The 21709-nt window shown below is 47.9% G+C and overlaps 1 protein-coding gene across 2 annotated transcripts in view; it reads right to left on the reverse strand.

The window, feature by feature from the left end:
* GANAB (glucosidase II alpha subunit) overlaps nucleotides 1–21709 on the reverse strand; it is a 238707-nt gene that overhangs the window by 121879 nt on the left and 95119 nt on the right. For both annotated transcript variants that reach the window (XM_078660606.1, XM_078660605.1), the window contains 5 exons: nucleotides 7356–7509; nucleotides 6716–6951; nucleotides 1299–1425; nucleotides 982–1061; nucleotides 465–608 (listed from right to left, as the gene is read on the reverse strand). In XM_078660606.1, coding sequence (XP_078516732.1) covers nucleotides 465–608; nucleotides 982–1061; nucleotides 1299–1425; nucleotides 6716–6951; nucleotides 7356–7509 — 741 coding nt within the window. The remainder of the gene's footprint in view (nucleotides 1–464; nucleotides 609–981; nucleotides 1062–1298; nucleotides 1426–6715; nucleotides 6952–7355; nucleotides 7510–21709) is intronic.

A 21709-nucleotide genomic window follows, 5' to 3' on the forward strand; every position in this document is an offset into this window, starting at 1 on the left:
TAGCTCCTAAGCCCTCCTGAATCATTTGTAGCCAGCTAAGCTCTTCTATCATCTGGGGGAAGGTGTAGTGGCAGAGATTAGTTGGCCTCCTCTCCAACACCGTCTGGGCCATGCTATTGGCAGAATCCATACCAGCATTCCTTCATACTAACTCCCACCAAAGAGGGCCTGTATGTTCCTGGCTGTGTTACCTTCTAAAACAAATGCATTTACTTCATAGCTTTGTCCCCTCAAACCCACACCACAGTCCCATGTCAGCAACCCTCTCCACAGCTAGAACACAGTCCCAAGTGTTAAATGTTCTACTAAGTGTGCATGTGGTCAACTACATATTCCCACTTAAAGTGGAGCAATTCCGCCAGATGTGTTACAGCCACACATGCTAGCTAATATCCAGGTTCAGGAGCGGTGCCTAGCTGAAGGTCTCATGGTCCTTCTGTCATCCCTTCTCCATTCCTACTTACCACATATAAGCCATACAGATTGTGAATATCTCTGTGCTCCCATCCATCTTTGTGCACTGCATCCTTGTGCATTGTTACCTCAGGTCCGTTAAATACTGATGGCTCATTCATATCATTCCAGACAAACAGGTTACTCATTGATCCCTGGGAAGATAAGAGAATGGAATGAGGACAGTCAAAGAAAGGCACAGAGTTATTCTGCCCTTCACGAACAGTCCTTTAGCCCCGAAACCTTATTGCACTTTAACGAGGAACTCAGTGCAAGCTCATAGTGCTAGAAGATTGTATGTATTTTTCCTATGCAACAGGGTCTCAAGCAGCCCCACCCAACCGCTTTGCTCCCTACACTCCAGCAGCCCTCACAGAAATGTTTTAGAAGTTGTGCAATGCTCCTCTGAATGACAACCTGCGGGTAGAAATGCTGGAGCCAACCATTCAAGACTAGTGATTCCATCAGTTTGCTGGCCCCTTCCTTACCGGACAGGGACTTACCCTCCAAAACCAACCTTGCTCTCACCTCATACTGATCGTAGGAAAACATGCTTGACCACCAGGCACGCATCTCCGGATTTGTAAAATCTGGGTACCCAGCAGAGCCTGGTCAAAAGGAAAAGACAGTTGTGAAAACATCACTCCCAAAAAAAAAAAAAAAAGTCACCATGTCCCAGAAGCTCTCATTGCTCACTTAACTCACACTTCTTCAAAAAAGTCTGCAGTCAACCCAGGTTCCCGCTCTATTCTATGAGCCTATGTTTGGCAAGCAGCCTTGCCCAGATCACATTCTTTCTCTTGCCTCATCAATATATCCTCCACTTCCTTTTCTCAAACCAATACCTGGCCAGCACCAGCCTTCGTAGTCACTGCCATCCTTTGTCTTCACATAGAAGTTTTTAGAGCGGATCTCATTGTGAATCCGGTAGCCAGTGTCAATCTTGATGTGAGGGTCTACAATGGTCACCATCTGTCGAGCAGGATGAAAGGAAAAGAAACAAAAGCAATGAAGGTTTCAATTGAATTAAACAATGCAGTACAACATTAAGTTGCCTTCGTTGCCATATTAAATTAAATGACATCTGTGCCTAGGTGAAATTGGTCCAGAAGACAGGTTTGCATTCAAAAACAGTCAAGAAAGACAAATAAAAAAAATTTAAAAAAAGAACATCATGCTTGTTCAGACAGCAGGATAAGAAACATCAAAATCCTGGCTGCAATTCGGAACTGAATTTCAGTATATCTATAAAGAACCCTCAATCAAGAGCAGGGGTATTCACGGATAGCTTACTAGGGGTTTATAATGAAGCATATCCCATGGCGAATTACCGGAGTCCATTAAAGCAGCGCTTATAGTAATGCTGCCTAAACCGGATTAGGGCATTAAAGAGGATGCATCCTATTGCCCACTCATTATGCTAAATGTTGATGTAAAATCCTAGCGTCAAGATTGTTGACCCCATCTTCCGACACCGGTGCAGGACGACCAGTGCGACTTCAGTTCCCTTGGCAATACATTATGTAACTTGCTTCGGCCCTCATAGGTCCAGCATGCTCCGATCCTGGAGGAGGATAGATATGCTTTGGCGCTCCTTGATATAGAGCAGATATTCGATTCTGTGGCCTGGTGCTACTTATGGCAGGTACTGAGGACATTCGGGTTCGGGAATTCCCATCTCTGGTGGGTAATCTTACTGTACGGTGGCTCTTTGTGGAGGGGTGCGCACTGGAGGGATAGTATCAGAGCATTTCTCACTATATAGGAGGGATTAGACAGGGCTACCTACTATCGCCATTGCTTTTTGTGCTGGAACCACCGGTGAGTAGGTTGTGGGCAGTTTTTCGGGGTTAGGGAGTGGTAATGGGTTAGACCGCACACGTGGTTTCCCTGTACGTGGACAATGCGCTGATGTATTTGCGCCAGATGGAGTACTCGGTCTCCATTTTATTGGCTGCCCGGTCTGTATTCTAAGAATTAACTGGGCTTTGTGTGAACTGAGAGAAGTCTAAGCTGTTCCCGCTGTGTGCCTTAGCAGACGTGCCAGTAGTGGGTCTACCGTGGAGGCCAACAGTGTTAGATACCTTGGGATCTGAGTGACGAGGGAACCAGCCTTGTTTCATAAGCAGATTATGGGCATCATGATGGAAGACCTGAAATAATCTGTGAATCTTTGGAATACTCTCTAGCTATCCCTGATGGGTATAGCAACTGGAATAAATCCATCGTTTTTTTGCTCACCATACCACCTCAGTTTGACCCAGTCATATGCAAATCAGTCTTGACCCTGCTTCCCATGGGAACAGTCCAGACTTAACTACCAGGCCCGGTTTTCCCAGGACCACAAAACAAACATCCTGGGACCGGTTTCAGGGTATTGCCCCTCATCCGGCAGGCTAGCTTGAATACAGTGGCATAGCGAGCACGGGACCCATGTCTGGTCATACCCTTCCCACTTAGAGTGACTATAGCAACACAAAATTATGAACAGAATGCTGAACATGGTCAGTCACAGATCTGGATTAAATCAAAACGGATTTGCATATGGCTGGGTCCAAACTGGAATGGGGTAGTGAGTAAAAACACAATGGATTTAACCCAGATCTGTAATTGTGGGTGAATGTTTGAAAATTTTCCGAATTTTGTCCATCATCTTTGTGTTTTGCTATAGTCGCCCTAGATGGGAAGGATATGCCCAAGCGAGGATCCCTTGCTCGCAGTGCCACCAAATTCATGCTAGCCTGACTGATGAGGGATGATACCCCGAAGCTGGTCCTAGAATGCCTGTTTCTGGTCCAGCGAGGGCCCAGCAGTTCTAGCTGAACTGTTTCCATGGGGAGCAGGATCAAGACTGATTTGCATATGGCTGGGTCCAAACTGGAATGGCGTGGCGAGCAAGAAAAAAATGGATACAACCCAGATCAGTGACTAGGGGTGAATGTTTGACAATGTTCAGCATTCAGTCCATCATCTTTGTGCTTTACTATCCCTGGTGGGTAAAATAGCCGTGGTCATCCAGGATACATCCCTGGTGGGTAAAATAGCCGTGGTCATCCAGGGTACGCTGTATAATGTTCCAAGACAGACATTTACGTAACTATATAAAATTATAGTGGAGGTACTCTGGGCCACTGAGAGGAAGAGGGTGCTTAACTGCAGCACGAGGTACACTGACTGGAAGTGTGTGTGGGGGGCGGGGGGAGGCATGGGGGCGGTGTGAAAGAGCCTTTTTGACATGGTTAGCCCCCCCATTTTGCCTGGTATTTGATGTGGTTTCAATTGTAGTGCACGGAGAACCTACCAACCAGGATCCCCTGTGCCAGTGTTTCTTCCCTAATTTTGTATATATATATATATATATATATTGAACCAGCTCTGATGATGCATCTCAGGCACGGCCTCACAGCTGTTATTATTCACACAAGTCTGATGATGCACCTCACGCACGGGGCTGACGCAGTTATTATTCACACAGCTCTAATGATGCTTCACACGCACTCATATTTAGCAATCCCACATTTCGAGTCCGCACTTGACGCTGCACTCCCTGAGCCCCTGCACGTCCCGTAGTTTATGAGTAGTCTGTAATACGCATTGGCAATTATTGTTACAATCAACAATATAATCATTTTGCTGTAGCACACGTACAGCTGTGTGACGTAAAAAACCAAAGCTGTTTCATAAACGACCTGCAAGCAAAATAATCCAGCGAACTGGCATTTCTCTTGGAGGCAATTAGGTGTGTTAGAATTCTGATTTTAAATTTAAACTGAACATCCCATTATGAGGATAAAATCGTTTTCCACCAAATCACAATTTTGACTGTTAAAAGAAAAACAGCGACTTTTCAAAATACTACAGAGGCTGAAAATAAAATAACCATTTGAACTAAGGAAGCGCCCAGCCTTGCAATATTTTTTAGGAAAGATTTTAGGATCTAACCAGAGCAAAGAAAATGTTCCATAATTGAGTGGTCATGTTCCTGCGTATATCTCGGTAGAAATCGTACGACTTGATTAGCGAGCATTTGCAATGCTCTCATACGAGAATTATGCCTTACATGGGTTTGGCACACTTGTGCACAGGTGGCAGTATAGGGTTACCGATGATGTAATAGGGCCGCAGGTCAAGCACGCCCTGGCGTTTAGAAAGTGGTGTCACCAGAACCCTGGGAGGGCATTATTTGACCCCAATTCATGTGTTACGCTACGAGACCTAAAAACGACTGCTGTAAAAAACTAATACAAAAGATTGCTTTACATATTTAATGCATGTGTGAGATAAAAAGCTGAACGCTTGGTGACTGTATTTTTCATATGCATAACAGTCCCTCATGCACATTAATGCAAGCACCCCATAGGAAGTAGAAGGACGTACCACGCGGCTAAGCGCATGAGGTTACACTGTATTATTCCTCTGGTTGGAACCAAAGGCAAGTACATTGTAAATAAAAAAAATACAAAACTGGTAACAATAAATACTATAAAACGATGGCAAAACTAACAGGTCTGAGACACAAAGGCTGGATAATTAAGGAAAGCACCTACCCTTTGATACAGTCCTGTTTTTGTTTCTATACCAAATAAAGATAGGCTGGCAAGGGTCCTTCTTTGGTTTATATGACATAGAAAGAAAGGAAGTACTTTAATTAAGGCTTTCTTGCAATCAGGCCTTCATTTGATATAGGGAAGAAAGAGGACCGCACTGAAAGCAAGTGAGCTTCACTACAGCCCACCTTTCGTTTCCATGAAACGGGGAAAAACTAACGCCTGCTGGTAGCACGCAGGTAGGAAGGGGCGAGCGAGGGGAAACAAGAGGGGTGTCAAAACGGCAAAAAGTAACGCAGAGGAGAAGGCGGGAAGCACTGGGGCAGATATGAGAAGACGGGAGGAGAGAGGAATAAGCAGCGCACAGAAGCCAAATGGACATACATGTGGATCTCACAAGTACAACAGAAACCCCTACAATAGAAATACATGTACATAAAACTAACCTTTGGTGGGGGCGGGACTTCCGTCTTGTGCACGAAGCCCACTCCTAAGAAGACGTGCGCACGCAAAACGAAACCTATCGTGGGGCGGGACTTCCGTTTTATGAAGCCCGCGCCCACGGAGTGCCTGGAGGAGCAGTGGTGACGCGGGGCTCCCATGCCCGAGGGAGAGCCCCGCGGTCGGAGGCTGCACAAGTCCGGAGTGCCGGTGAGCGGGGAAGGGGGGGATGCCTGTATGTATGCGTGTGTGTGCGACAGCGGAGGGGTGGGGGGGGGGGGCGTCTCTCCGTGCGTGTATGTGTGCTTGTGTATGTGTGTGCGCATGCGTGCAGGGGGAGGTGTGCCTGTGTATGTTTGCGCTTCCCAGGAGACAGCCACGGCGAGCGCGTTCGCGCGCGGCCTGCGCCGATCGCCTTTTGCGAGATGCGCGGGGCCAGGTGCTGTCTCCTGGGAAGCACAGTCAGTAACAAAAGATCTCCGGGCGGACACAGCGCTAACGCGCTGTTACGCCACGAGACCTAAAAAGGGAGACAGAACTCAAGACTACAGAAAACCTAAAACATACGTTCAACTGGAGATGTCAGAGAGCAGGTGGAGAGAGCGCACCATACAAGCAATGAAATTGACAAGAAGGAAGATGAACGAAAGCAAGAATTTAAAAATCTGTAAGAGAAGTAGATTGTGAAAATGAAGGAAGAAGCCTGAGTGAAACAGGAGATGTGCATGTTAATGCTCCTGTAGGAGGAAAAGAGTAAGGGGGACAAACCAGACAAGCTAGTAGAAAACACCCTCCCTCCCCGTGCTAGCAGAAATTGAGACAGTCCTACTATAGCCTCAAGCTATGTAGAATGAACAATCCTCACGCTACAGGAAAATCCTCAAATGGTCCCTTTTCTGTGTGTACACAAACGGTTTATGAATCAGTGTAGATAGCATATTTATCCACGCACATAGGTGCTCTGAAGCAAAACAAGCAGTTGAAGTGGAAAAAGAGGCACCGAGCAAGCAAATCGCCCCTGTACAATTCGGAAGCAAAAAGTCACCACATCCTCTTATAAGAAACAATGGCATGAAACTTACTTTCAAAGCACTCCACAAAATTGTTTAGTAAGGACGTAGTCATCCATAAGTCTCAATAGCCTGCATACACCTTCCTCAATGTCAGTTTTTGAATGACCTCTGAAGCTGATCAATCCCTGCATTTCACCACATTTACAACGTTCATGTCCACACCAAATTCTATATTTCTTATGGCTCCTAGTCCCTGCTCACCTTCCGCCTTTTGGCATCCAGCTCCTGAAGCATGTTTTTGGGAGTGGGGAACTTGTTGGGATCCCAGGTGAAGTACCGTTTGCCATCTGCGTGTTCAATGTCCAGCCAGATGACATCATACGGGAGGTCATGCTCATCAAAGCCAGCGTCTACAGCACGCACATCCTCTTCATCGTTATAATTCCAGCGGCACTGATGATATCCGATGGTGAAGAGAGGTGGGAAAGCCTGGGTTCCTGAAGTGGAAGAAAAAACAGGTCACAGGAGCAGAGAGTATGATGAATGCACAAACTGAACTGAGGAATACTAAAGAGTGAGAACATATCTGAGGAATGGAGAGAACAGGATGTGGTCATTTTACAATATGCCTAGAATTAAGACTATGTCTAGGAGGGTAGAAGATGAAAAAGAAAGGTGTTAGACAGTTTGTGCTCCTTTAATGGAAGAGTATGGTGAAGGTTATTAATTTTGGGACAATATCACTTGTAGGTGAGAGTTCTGGAAAAGAACCGAGCAGTGTTGAAGGCAACACCAATGCCAGAGGATTATGGCTCTACTGGGCCTAGGAACCCTGAGACAGGAGCTTTGTGCTCAAGACAAGTAGAGAGAGTGGGGGAAAAAAAGAGTACTCTTTCCTTACCTGTCAGGGAGCCATACTGCTTGAAGACGTCCTTGGCAGTAGGACCTAGCAGGAGGAAGACATCTATGATCCCACTCTCTGACATCCAGCGTACATCTGTCTGGGGAGTTTCGCCCCCTCCCTGCATGTAATCCAACATTTTTCCAAAAAGTGTCTAAAGAAGAAATGACTCATCAGAACAATACAAACTCTACTTTCTTTCACCAGTTAAGAACACTGGGTCACTTTCACCAGGTGAAAGACAATCTCCCCAAACTCTACCTTCAGTGGGGAGAAAATAAAGTGACAAAAGGACACTGATTACAACACAAATTGCGCCGCATAGCATCCACTCATCCTCAGTGACACCAAGTCAAGAGGAGACACTAACCCCTACTCAAAAGTCATACTAGAGTCCCATCCAATCAGGTAACAGCAACCCTCATGATCACCACAGGTTCACCAGACTTCTTATCTTATGCTCAGTGAAATAACCCACTTTGAAGCGTTGGGAGAAAGGATGTAAATTGGGATGATAACCAAGCCATTCCTTTCTACAAAGAAGTTTGTGGTTAATGGCTGATTTAAAGCCACTAAGTTTAATAACTGTTTCAACTGTGTGACTGAATTTGCAGAATTACAACATCCAGGAAAACAAAGGGGCTTTCGTTTTTGGGATAATTTGGACAGGTGTGCCTTATGTTGAAGGTGTGCCACAATCAGCTGGCTCAAGAGGAGCAACAAGTGCAAACACTAAACTAAGCCTGCGTAACAGACAGCTAGCTGAAAGACATAAAATCTCTATTAAATAAATTTTATACATTTTACACATGAAAGGTTATGAGAGGTAGCACCACTAGGAATTTTTACTGAGTACCTGAAAATGTTTCTATGATTCATGAAGTGTATCTCTACATGAAATAAAGTAATGCGAATATGAACTACATTAGAGAATCTGACTTCATGCAGTGTATTGCAGAAGCCATTTACCTTTGTCTTGCGAGGTCCCAGCCATTTCCTATATATTGCTGCAAACAAAGCGAGAATCACATACCCCAAGTTTAACAGAGAGCTATCTGGACCCCAGAACACCGTTTAAATTTCTTTACACTGAGCATAGCCTACCTTTCCCAATTCCTGAACACCGTATCCTTATTTCTCTACCTGGCCTGCATTGTGATGGAGAAGGTTAACATTTTAAGTAACACATAGGACCGTAGAGCTCGGACTCGTTCTGAAAGAGGACACAACCAAAGGGTATCAACATGCCTAGTTAATTGTGTCTCGTTCCCCTCGCACAATATAAAGTGATTAGCAGCCAGTGGCACCACAAGCTTTGCAGTTTTTGTAGTACAGCCAAGGGCGAGTGAAGAAAAACAAAACAAATATTATATATATTAAGTTATTGAATCCATGACAACAGGGATTTACAGATATGTCCTTGCACAACTTTCGCAGTTATTTGTCCCAATTTGTATATATGACTGTGTTTTGGACTTTTAGGCTACAATATGATTATTTATTAATATTTATTAGGCTTTTAACTTTTATATCATTTTAGAAGTTTTTCTAGCCGTTGCCATGAATTCTGACAAATATACTTTTGTCTACTGAGGTTTTACAAATTGTGTCTGTAATGTGTATTTTACTGTTATTATATTACGTCCTATTGCTGTGTATATTCTATGTGCGAATACGGGCATTTAAGCTGCAACGTAGTTTCAAGATTCTTTGGAAACAACAGTATTTCTTTGTTTTCCATGACATGTGATGGCACTCTTGCACTTTAAATGGGTGGTCAGCCCCCTTGACGCTGACATGTGATCAAGGCTATCTCTAGCCGAAACGCGTCATGGCGGACTGGTGCTGGGCTAAACTTCAATAAAGAAAAATTTGCACCGTCTTGGGTCTCGCTGGTTCCTGCTTGTGTGTGTGGCTGCCCTGCTGCGCTCGCTGGTGTTGGGAACTCTACATACCTCATATATATATATATATATATATATATATATATATATATATATAAATAATTTTCATTGGCGAAAACTAAAGATTATAGTGGCGTTAAAATTAGGTGAAAATGTCAGTGACAATTAACGTTTTAAACAAAAACAATTGCCATTCACCAGATATAGTTATCTCAAGTAACTATAACTTGCACCCCTTCCATGCAAAGGGTTATCAATGAAGTAATTTCAGATCTCATTAGGGATGTTATCAATGATGGCATTCAATGTGTCATGAGTGGTGTATTATGTGAGGGTGTAAGATTTGCATGGCAAGGGCACAAGCTAAAGTTACTTTAGTGCACAGGTTTCCTGCAGCCCTCTACAACATTTGAAAATGGAAACAAAAGAAGAGAAAAAAAAAAGAAGCTTGGTGATGGCACTCTTCCTTTTATTAGCACAAACCTCCCAAAAATCTTTAAATTAAAAAAAAGCCTTTTTTAGGGCATTATGGAGCGCTCCCCAGCTAGAGCTGTGAACGTGAAATGAGTGGCTACTCTGCTCATTTCACTGTATCTATCTATATATCTATCTTTATATCTTTTGGGGAGGGGCATGCAACTCCCTCCCAGAGCCATCTAATGCCCCCCCACCAGCCTGACACTAGCAGTGTTCTGGGTCAACGGCCCCTGATTCACTGAGTTGTTCTCTGCTTGGGAAACCCAACTCCCTGCCCGCACACTCCATGGCAGGAAACATAGGTTTGCTGTCGCCTGGCAGGAATAGAAAGATAACACGCTCCCCCTGGCCGGGCCCAAACCAGTGCAGCCAGTTCACACCACACCAAGGATGGGTGCAGGGAGGACAGCCGATAGGGCCCGCTGGGACCCTGGGTCTTTCCCCATGGTGCCAAGGCCTCGGTTTGCTGGGTCTCGGTTGGAACTGGGACACCAACGGGAACTTGTTATTTACCCCCACCCCCGATCAGAGGGATGTGGTCCCCGGAGTTACGTAATGGTTCAGGAAGGGAATGCTTACACTTTCCTCCCTAAAATCTTCATGGGGCCCCAGGGGATGGTGTCCCTGGGCCATATAATGGCACCCCTCAAAGAATAATTTGGAGATTCTTCCCCTTGCTGCCCCCCCTCTCCCCCCAAGCACTGGCCCACCTAGAGAGGATTAACATTGAAAAGGTTTCCAGGCCAGGTTCACAAGGGCGTTGTGCTTCTTTGGTCCGTTGCAGTCGCGGGCTGAGATTTTCTACGGTTTTGCTGGTGATCTCGAGTCTCTCTCAGGGTTTGCCTGAGCTAGTGTTAGCTACAGCAACTAGCCTTCGGCAGCCACAGGAGTGGTAGACGGTACAAGGTGCCTACTTGGCCTAATTTCTGTACATGGTCCACCTTGGTAGGTATGACATGGGACCCCTCACAAGTCGGCTCAAGCTTTGATCACAAAGACAGTCAGAAATGTCTGTGTGCGCCTCATGCACAAACACAGCTAGCTTCTCATGAACTGCTCTTCTGCTGCAGGGCCAGGCACTACCCCTTACTTCAAGAAAAGGCAGACAGACTTCTTGGTGCTTGTCAAACAATTTGTGTACATTTCAGGTGATATCCTCCCACCATTTGAAGACTGTCACGCAGACACCAGCTCTGCAGTGTAATTAAAGGACTGCTGTATGACCAAAGTACTCTGTTCATGAAGAACTTGGAAATGGAAAGTAGTAAGGTGATTTGGACCCCACTTTTCTCCACATTTTCCAGGTAGGGCATGTGAATCCATGATCTAAGGTTTCAGAACCGGCCAGGAGTGATTCGCTTTAAAATGTAAATTTCTGGCTGTTTGTGAGAAGTTGGCCTGATGTGCAGTGTTCACTATTCTAGTGATCACTATATATCAGTCCAAACAACCCTTATTGATGATTGGTTGTAAGTCAACCTTATAGACCAGCTATCCTAGTAGCATGGATACGAGCAGTCTAAGGCTAAGACTCTAGAGGGCGTGTTAAGCCAGCTGTTTTACCATCACATTACCCCTTGAACACCCAGTGAAAGGACACCACACAAGTGTTATGAAAATAAACAGTGTATTTATTAGAATCACAACAACCCTGTACTCTTTATGAGGACAGGGTGCTAGGCACACAACAAAACTCTTACGAAAATACTTAAGTTAGCACGTTATACACAAATGCCCGAGGGGCACGAAAAACCATATACTCTAAAAGTGGAATGCGAAATTACTAGCAGGTAAGTACAGTACTAATAGGCTTTGGAATCGCTAGGACTTAACTAGGGAATCGTTAGATTACTTCTAGGAGACCTAGGGGACTCGGGTGCAGAGTGTGCACTCTCACGCGGGATGCGGGACAAAGTCTATGGAGGCTAGTAAAGGCAAAGTTAGTGTTCACGGGCGAACCCGACCTGGTAGGAAGAAAACGACAGTGGATCCTGACCCTAGGATAGTGAGGCTATGCTGGGACACCGAAGTGCCGAAGTTACCTAGCCCAGGGGCTGCAGCTGCATAGGTCTGAAAAGACGTCGGGAATCTCGTTGCCGGACCAGGAGCCTGGAAGAAGGAAGTTGCTGGCAGGCGACCAGTGAAGGAAAGTTCGTTGGATCCAAGCCTGGATCGAGGAAGAAGAAACCTGAAAGCAGAGGGGACCAAGTTCTTGAATCACTAGCCAGTGATTAAGTGGGCACCAGGATGGCACCGGGCGAAGTCACCTCGACTAGGTGAGTGGGCGACGCTGGCTCTGCAGATCTCACGGACCAGGAGGCGTTGTCGGCGACCAGGATGGAGAGGCGAGCTGTCCCACGATGGATGAAGCTGTCGGCGTCGAAGTTACCCAGGATTGGGCAACAAGCCTTGGCTAATTCAAGCCCACGCGGTGGACTCAAAATGGCGTCTTGAGTGGACCAGGAGGGTCCGGGGTGCTCCTCTTTTGGAAGGGAGCAAGGGCCAGCCTGGAGCAACCAGACTAGCAGCAGAAATGTCGTCGGGCGTCGTTCAGGAGGCCACAAGCCAGCGGGCTAGTAGCCAAACAACGCGGTGAGCAGCAAAAAGCAGAAGGGCCCCACGCAGATCGTGGAGACGCTGGGAGGCTGCACTTCGGTGCTGGAGCTGCTCAGGGTCGGGGCTTCTCGGACCCCAAAGCACTCACCAGGAAATTACTCGGCGGGCTTGCTGGAAAGAAGTCGTGCAGTCTTGAAGATGGCCGGTCCCTCGAGGTCTCGTCACACCCACGAATCTCAGCGTGACTGACGATGCAGGTAGAGGTCAGAGGTGCCAGGGAAGCCGGTTCTCGTCGAGCTGGGCAGTCTTGATCCGGAGGAGAGACTTGCAGCAGACCGCAGTGTTCTTAAGATGGTGCCTGCGGATGCAGGGTGACTACTCCTTAGTCACAAGGGAGAAATCTTAGGAAGAAGTCTTGAGTTCCTTTCGTGGAAAGTAGTTTCAGGATTCAAAGATGATCTGATTTGGAAGGGGGCCAGTTCCTACCTTTATCCTGTAAAAGAGGCTGGCACGCGACTAAGTCCTGCCCTAGGGGTGGGACTAGGAGGGGGGTGGTTACACCCACTTCCTTGGCGGGCTTTTCCCCAGCACAGGGTCTGGAGTGACCCTGGAACTGGTTCCAGCCAGCCTATGCACAGTGAGCACCGGGGTGCCACGTGCAGTCACCTTCCTCTAAAGCCCTGCCTACCTACAATACACAAAACCCTGTCTGGGACGGTGCTGGCACCGCCCCTGGCAGGAAACCCTTTGTCCTTATCTCCTGCTCTGGGAGGACTCCCAGCAGCAGGAGGGCAGACTTGTGTCGTCTCGGTGGCAGCATCCATTTTGTGGAGCTGAGGCTCTGTTTGACTTTAACCGGGGTTAGGGGTTACATACATGTCGTGTCCCTCTAGAAGGGTGGAATGCTAACCCCGTCGCCAGAATTGGCGAGGGGTTAGTATTCCAATTCGTATGACACCTTACTCGACATGTTTTGATAAAGCGATACCAGAGTTGGCATATAACCGCGAGGATTATAATGCACTTAAGAGTATATGGTAGGCGATATCATGGAAACGGCTAAGGGATGGATCCCGAAAGCCGCAGACAGGCTCAGCTCATGCCAGAGCACCATCTCACACGATTCCAAGCACTCTGCCTTCAGGATTGTTAAGGCCTGCCATAGGAGTGACTGATAGGAGATCTGTGTGTCCATCTTAGGGTTAGATATAGGTATACTATATCTAAAGCAAAGGGTGAGTACACCACCTTGCCCCAGCTGTCGTGCAGCCAGTTGTGTCAGTTTGGTTAGTCAGCCCAGGGGTGGCATAATACATGCTTCAGCCCCTGGGAGACTTCTGGGTACACCTCAGCCCTGGGTACAGGGACTTGGAGAGGGCCCAGTGCCAATTCAGTACCTGAGTACAATTTGGATAGAGAGTACAGCTAGGCTGTGGGTCTGATTAGCAGGCCCACAGCCAGGGAAAGTCGTAAACCAGTGCAGCAAAAAGCAAAAATCTGGGTGATCATAGGATTGCAGACCCTACTCTCCTACATGACCCCCCCCCCCCCCAAACTTTGGGACAATAAACTAACCTTGACCAGGTGAGTCTTCTTGCTCTAAGTGGAAATACCTGGAGAGCCCATCAGCATTGCTGTGATCAGTACCAGGTCTATGCTCCACTGTAAAATCCATCCCCTGTAGGGAAATGGACCACCTAAGCAGTTTGGGGTTTTCACCCTTCATCTGATTTAGCCACAAGAGGGGCTTATGGTCTGTCTGAATGGTGAAGTGAGTGCCAAACAAGTAGGCCCTCAGCTTCTTCAGGGCCCAGACCACAGCAAAGGCCTCCCTCTCAATAGCTGACCAATTTTTCTCTCTGGGTGTCAACCTCCTACTAATGAAAGCAATAGGCTGATCATTACCATCAAAATTCAGTTGAGACAGAACAGCCCCCACACCCAACTCAGAAGCATCTGTTTGGACAATGAATGGCTTGGAGTAATCTGGACTCTTTAGGATAGGTGCTGTGCACATGGCCTGCTTTAGGTCATTGAATGCTTTCTGACAGCTTGCTGTCCACTGAACTTTCTTTGGCATCTTTTTGCTTGTCAGGTCATTAAGAGGGGTCACTATGGACCCATAATTTCTGACAAACTTCCTATAGTACCCAGTCAGGCCCAAGAAAGCTCGAACCTGAGTCTGGGTGATTGGAGGAGTCCAGTCCTTGAAGGCCTGTATCTTACTCTCCAGTGGCTGAACCTGGCCTCCACCTACAAGGTGGCCCAGGTATACAACCTGTGTCTGCCCTATCTGGCACTTTGTGGCCTTGATAGTGAGGCCTGCCTTTTGCAGGGCCTCTAACACTTTCCTCAGGTGGACCAGGTGATCCTCCCAGGTGGAGCTAAAGACAGCAATATCGTCTAGATATGCTGCACAGAAGTCATCCAGCCCAGTGAGGACTTGATTCACCAACCTTTGGAAGGTGGCAGGTGCATTTTTCAGTCCAAAGGGCATTACCACAAATTGATAATGTCCTCCAGGGGTAGAAAATGCTGTCTTGGGTTTGGCCTCCTCAGCTAACCTGATTTGCCAATACCCAGCTGTCAAATCAAATGTACTTAAGAAGTTGGCAGAAGCCAATTTATCTATAAGTTCATCTGCTCTTGGTATTGGGTGGGCATCAGTCTTAGTGACTGCATTGAGGCCTCTGTAGTCTACGCAAAACCTCATCTCTTTCTTACCACCCTGGGTGTGAGGCTTTGGCACTAGAACTACTGGGCTAGCCCAAGGGCTATCTGAGGGCTCAATGACTCCCAGCTCCAACATTTTCTGCACTTCAGTTTTGATGCAGTCTCTAACATGATCAGGCTGTCTGTAGATTTTACTCTTGACAGGCAGACTGTCTCCAGTGTCAACATCATGGGTACACCAATCAGTTTGGCTGGGTGTCAGAGAGAACATATGTCTGTAGGATTGCAGAACTTGCCTGCAATCCTGTTGCTGATGTTCAGTGAGGCTGCCACAAAAGACAACACCATCAACTGATCCATCATCAGGATTCTGAGTGAGCAGGTCTGGGAGAGGGTCACTCTCTTCCTCCTGTCCCTCATCTGTGGCCATGAGCAAGCTCATGTCCTTCCTGTCAACATATGCCTTGAGCCTGTTAACATGGAGCACTCTGAGAGGGCTCCTGGGAGTTCCAAGGTCCACCAAGTAGGTAACCTCTCCCTTTTGCTCAATGATGGTGTGGGGCCCAGACCATTTGTCTTTCAGAGCCGCTGGGGCCACTGGCTCCAGCACCCACACCTTCTGTCCTGGCTGGTACACAGTCAGGACAGCCTTTTGGTCATGCCAAGCTTTTTGAAGTTCTTGGCTGGCCTCAAGGTTTTTGGATGCCTTTTCCATATACTCAGCCATCCTGGAGCGGAGACCAAGTACATAGTCCACTATGTTGGTTGCAGGCTTTTTGAGAGGTCTCTCCCATCCTTCCTTCACCAAACACAGGGGTCCTCTTACAGGATGCCCATACAGAAGCTCAAAAGGGCTGTAGCCAACCCCCTTCTGTGGGACCTCTCTGTAAGCAAACAAGAGGCAGGGGATCAGGACATCCCATCTTCTCCTAAGAGTTTCAGGTAGTCCATGAATCATCCCTTTCAGGGTCCTGTTGAATCTCTCAACAAGCCCATTGCATTGTGGGTGGTAGGGTGTGGTGAACTTGTAGTTCACACCACACTCCTTCCACATTGCAGTCAGATATCCTGACATGAAGTTTGTACCTCTGTCAGAAACGACCTCCTTAGGGAAACCCACTCTGGAGAACACTCCAACTAGGGCTCTTGCCACTACAGGGGCTGTAGTGGTCCTAAGGGGAATAGCTTCAGGATACCTGGTGGCATGATCCACTACCACCAGTATAAACTTGTGCCCTGATGCTGTCTGGGGTTCCATTGGACCAACAATGTCAATCCCCACTCTTTCAAAGGGAACCCCCACCACATGAGGGGGGGCCTTTGTTGTGCCACCTGACTTACCACTGGCTTGGCAAGTGACACAGGAGCGACAAAACTCCTTGGTATTCTCATTCATATGGGGCCAGTGAAAGTGTGAGACAAGCCTGTCCCAAGTCTTTGTCTGACCTAAGTGACCTGCAAGGGGAATTTCATGGGCCAAGGTGAGAAGGAAACCTCTCAGAGACAAGGGGATGACCAGCCTCCTGGTTGCACCAGGCTTGGGGTCTCTTGACTCAGAGTACAGGAGTCCATCTTCCCAGTATACCCTGTGGGCACCTGTGGCATTCCCTGCAGCCTCAGCAGCAGCCTGCTGTCTGAGGGGTTCAAGGGAAGGGCAGCTCAACTGTTCCTTCCCCAGGTCTGCTCTGGAGGGTCCCCCTGAGCCCAGAAACTCAACTTGATCAAGTTCAAGCTCTTTAGGCTCAGTTTCCCTCAGCTCTTCCAGATCAGCCTCCTCAGAGACTTGATCCTCAACCTGGGGTAAGGGGGAAGGCAAAGCCTTACCCTTACTGCTCTTCTTCTTGGAAGGTGTCTGGTCCATCATTTCAGGATCCAGCACCTGTTCAGTGGGGCATTTTCTGGCCTGTGACCTAGTCACAGCAAGCACATGTGCTGGCAAGCCTAACATTTCCATGTGAGTCCTCTGCTCCACTTCTGACCATTGTGATGACTCCAAATCATTGCCCAACAAACAATCAACTGGGAGGTCTGAACTGACTACAACTTTCTTTTGTCCCTTCACTCCACCCCAGGAGAAAGCCACAATTGCCACACTATGACTAGTAGTGACATTGCTGGCATTGGTCACCAGGAAATCAGTACCTGGCATGATCTGTCCAGGGTCCACAAAGTTAGGTGTCACCATGGTGACACTGGCACAAGTGTCCCTATAGGCCTGAGCCATTTTGCCATTTATCAAAGGTGTCTGCCTGTATTTGCCCAATGTATTGGGACTTATTTCAGGGGACATATCCATATCCCCTGTACAGACAAGGACAGCCTGAGTGAGTGTGCCAACTAAGTTGTCAGACCCCTCAGTACCCAAGGTTAACCCAACTAATGCCTTGGGAGGTACACTACCACTACTGACTGTACTAGGGGGTGCAGTTGCCTTAGGGGCTGTAGTGGCAGGAGTTTGTCCTCCTCTTTTGGTGCACTCACTAAACCAGTGAGATTTACTTTTACAGTACTGGCACCACCTTTTTGACTGGCCTTCTTGAGTCTTCTTCTTCTGGGAAGCCTGACCCCCACCCTCTTTGGTTTGTTGGGGACCTGGTGAAGACTTCTGGTCATTTTGCTCATTCTTAACATTACCCTTCTGGTCTGCTTTCTTCTGACCACCCTGGTTCTGGTTCTGGTTCTGCTTGATTCTTGTCCTGACCCATTTGTCTGCCTTCTTTCCCAATTCTTGGGGAGAGGTCAGATCTGAATCGACAAGGTGCTGGTGCAACAACTGGTTCTGACAATTGTTTAAAATTTGTTCTCTCATCATTAGATTATACAATCCTGTGTAATCTGTAACCTTGCTACCCAGCAACCAGCCCTCCAAAGCCTTAGTGGCACAATCCACAAAGTCAGACCAGTCCTGAGACTGAGTTTTCTGGGTGTCTCTGAACAGAAACCTGTACTGCTCAGTGGTTAAACCAAACCCATCAACCAGTGTATTCTTCAGGACCTGGTAATTGTTAGCATCCTCTACTCTTGTAGTGAGGAGCTTATCTCTACCTTTACCATCAAAGGAGAGCCACAGTATAGCTGCCCACTGACTCTGGGGAATGCACTGCACAGTGCAGGCCCTCTCCAGAGCAGCCATCCATTTCTGGATATCATCCCCTTGCTTAAAGGGGGGCACTATTTTAGTCAGGTGTTTAGTATCTAAACCCTTCTCTCTATCTCTTGGGAGATTGCTGCCACCAGTGGGTGCTAGCCCACTCATCTGCTGCTCTCTAGCAAAGGCAAGCTTCTCTTTGGCCAGGGCAAGTTCTTCCCTTTCAATCCTCAGTTCAGCTTGTCTCATTCTAGCTTCATGCTCTTTTCTCTGAGGGGAAGTAAATCTCCTCTGTGGAGGATTCCTTCTCCCCTGAGAAGAGGCATTAGAGTGCAGAGATCTATTGGAGTCCCTAGAAAGAGATCTATCTCTCCTAACTCCAAGGTTAGGCCCACTTCGGGTTAGTACTGGGGGTCCCCCAGATCCTAGCCCAAGTAAGTCTAAGTTGGCCCTGGTTAGCCTTCTGACTACCTCAAGACCTTTGTCTACCTCATCCCCAGAGAGTTCCTCTTGATCCTCCTCCTCAACTGCAGTAGCAATGTTGGGGAGATCTGGATCCCCAGAGGTTCCCTCTAAGGCTGGCATGTTCTCATGTAACTGAGAAAGCTTTCTGGCATCATATGTCTCTAAGAGACCTATCAGAAAGGGAATGGTGGGGTTAGACCCCTGCTTCAGTTTTCTGGAGACACAGATCTGTCTCATCTCCTGGAAACTGAGAGCTGCATATCTTGAAGTGACCTGTGGAGGGTCAACACTGACCAGGGGAGTCTCAGTAGAATCTCCCTGGGTAGACATGCTTTTCTAGTGAGGTGTAAGTGGTGCACTTACCTACACTATATGTTTGCCTACTGATCCCTTGCTAGAGTTGTAGTTTAGGGTGTGCTAGGCCCTAGGAGCTACAACAGCTGGTTCAGTAGAACTCAGAGTATTCTAAGCTAAGTTATATGTACCTTTAGTACTTATGTGATCTTTCACAAGATATTCTTAGGGCATGTGTGGTAAAACAACAGCAAGCTCAAATCCCAACCGCTGCTCACCAATGTGAGAAGTTGGCCTGATGTGCAGTGTTCACTATTCTAGTGATCACTATATATCAGTCCAAACAACCCTTATTGATGATTGGTTGTAAGTCAACCTTATAGACCAGCTATCCTAGTAGCATGGATACGAGCAGTCTAAGGCTAAGACTCTAGAGGGCGTGTTAAGCCAGCTGTTTTACCATCACATTACCCCTTGAACACCCAGTGAAAGGACACCACACAAGTGTTATGAAAATAAACAGTGTATTTATTAGAATCACAACAACCCTGTACTCTTTATGAGGACAGGGTGCTAGGCACACAACAAAACTCTTACGAAAATACTTAAGTTAGCACGTTATACACAAATGCCCGAGGGGCACGAAAAACCATATACTCTAAAAGTGGAATGCGAAATTACTAGCAGGTAAGTACAGTACTAATAGGCTTTGGAATCGCTAGGACTTAACTAGGGAATCGTTAGATTACTTCTAGGAGACCTAGGGGACTCGGGTGCAGAGTGTGCACTCTCACGCGGGATGCGGGACAAAGTCTATGGAGGCTAGTAAAGGCAAAGTTAGTGTTCACGGGCGAACCCGACCTGGTAGGAAGAAAACGACAGTGGATCCTGACCCTAGGATAGTGAGGCTATGCTGGGACACCGAAGTGCCGAAGTTACCTAGCCCAGGGGCTGCAGCTGCATAGGTCTGAAAAGACGTCGGGAATCTCGTTGCCGGACCAGGAGCCTGGAAGAAGGAAGTTGCTGGCAGGCGACCAGTGAAGGAAAGTTCGTTGGATCCAAGCCTGGATCGAGGAAGAAGAAACCTGAAAGCAGAAGGGACCAAGTTCTTGAATCACTAGCCAGTGATTAAGTGGGCACCAGGATGGCACCGGGCGAAGTCACCTCGACTAGGTGAGTGGGCGACGCTGGCTCTGCAGATCTCACGGACCAGGAGGCGTTGTCGGCGACCAGGATGGAGAGGCGAGCTGTCCCACGATGGATGAAGCTGTCGGCGTCGAAGTTACCCAGGATTGGGCAACAAGCCTTGGCTAATTCAAGCCCACGCGGTGGACTCAAAATGGCGTCTTGAGTGGACCAGGAGGGTCCGGGGTGCTCCTCTTTTGGAAGGGAGCAAGGGCCAGCCTGGAGCAACCAGACTAGCAGCAGAAATGTCATCGGGCGTCGTTCAGGAGGCCACAAGCCAGCGGGCTAGTAGCCAAACAACGCGGTGAGCAGCAAAAAGCAGAAGGGCCCCACGCAGATCGTGGAGACGCTGGGAGGCTGCACTTCGGTGCTGGAGCTGCTCAGGGTCGGGGCTTCTCGGACCCCAAAGCACTCACCAGGAAATTACTCGGCGGGCTTGCTGGAAAGAAGTCGTGCAGTCTTGAAGATGGCCGGTCCCTCGAGGTCTCGTCACACCCACGAATCTCAGCGTGACTGACGATGCAGGTAGAGGTCAGAGGTGCCAGGGAAGCCGGTTCTCGTCGAGCTGGGCAGTCTTGATCCGGAGGAGAGACTTGCAGCAGACCGCAGTGTTCTTAAGATGGTGCCTGCGGATGCAGGGTGACTACTCCTTAGTCACAAGGGAGAAATCTTAGGAAGAAGTCTTGAGTTCCTTTCGTGGAAAGTAGTTTCAGGATTCAAAGATGATCTGATTTGGAAGGGGGCCAGTTCCTACCTTTATCCTGTAAAAGGGGCTGGCACGCGACTAAGTCCTGCCCTAGGGGTGGGACTAGGAGGGGGGTGGTTACACCCACTTCCTTGGCGGGCTTTTCCCCAGCACAGGGTCTGGAGTGACCCTGGAACTGGTTCCAGCCAGCCTATGCACAGTGAGCACCGGGGTGCCACGTGCAGTCACCTTCCTCTAAAGCCCTGCCTACCTACAATACACAAAACCCTGTCTGGGACGGTGCTGGCACCGCCCCTGGCAGGAAACCCTTTGTCCTTATCTCCTGCTCTGGGAGGACTCCCAGCAGCAGGAGGGCAGACTTGTGTCTCGGTGGCAGCATCCATTTTGTGGAGCTGAGGCTCTGTTTGACTTTAACCGGGGTTAGGGGTTACATACATGTCGTGTCCCTCTAGAAGGGTGGAATGCTAACCCCGTCGCCAGAATTGGCGAGGGGTTAGTATTCCAATTCGTATGACACCTTACTCGACATGTTTTGATAAAGCGATACCAGAGTTGGCATATAACCGCGAGGATTATAATGCACTTAAGAGTATATGGTATGCGATATCATGGAAACGGCTAAGGGATGGATCCCGAAAGCCGCAGACAGGCTCAGCTCATGCCAGAGCACCATCTCACACGATTCCAAGCACTCTGCCTTCAGGATTGTTAAGGCCTGCCATAGGAGTGACTGATAGGAGATCTGTGTGTCCATCTTAGGGTTAGATATAGGTATACTATATCTAAAGCAAAGGGTGAGTACACCACCTTGCCCCAGCTGTCGTGCAGCCAGTTGTGTCAGTTTGGTTAGTCAGCCCAGGGGTGGCATAATACATGCTTCAGCCCCTGGGAGACTTCTGGGTACACCTCAGCCCTGGGTACAGGGACTTGGAGAGGGCCCAGTGCCAATTCAGTACCTGAGTACAATTTGGATAGAGAGAACAGCTAGGCTGTGGGTCTGATTAGC

Source organism: Lissotriton helveticus, chromosome 9 (assembly GCF_964261635.1).
Source record: "Lissotriton helveticus chromosome 9, aLisHel1.1, whole genome shotgun sequence".
Lineage (NCBI taxonomy): Eukaryota > Metazoa > Chordata > Amphibia > Caudata > Salamandridae > Lissotriton > Lissotriton helveticus.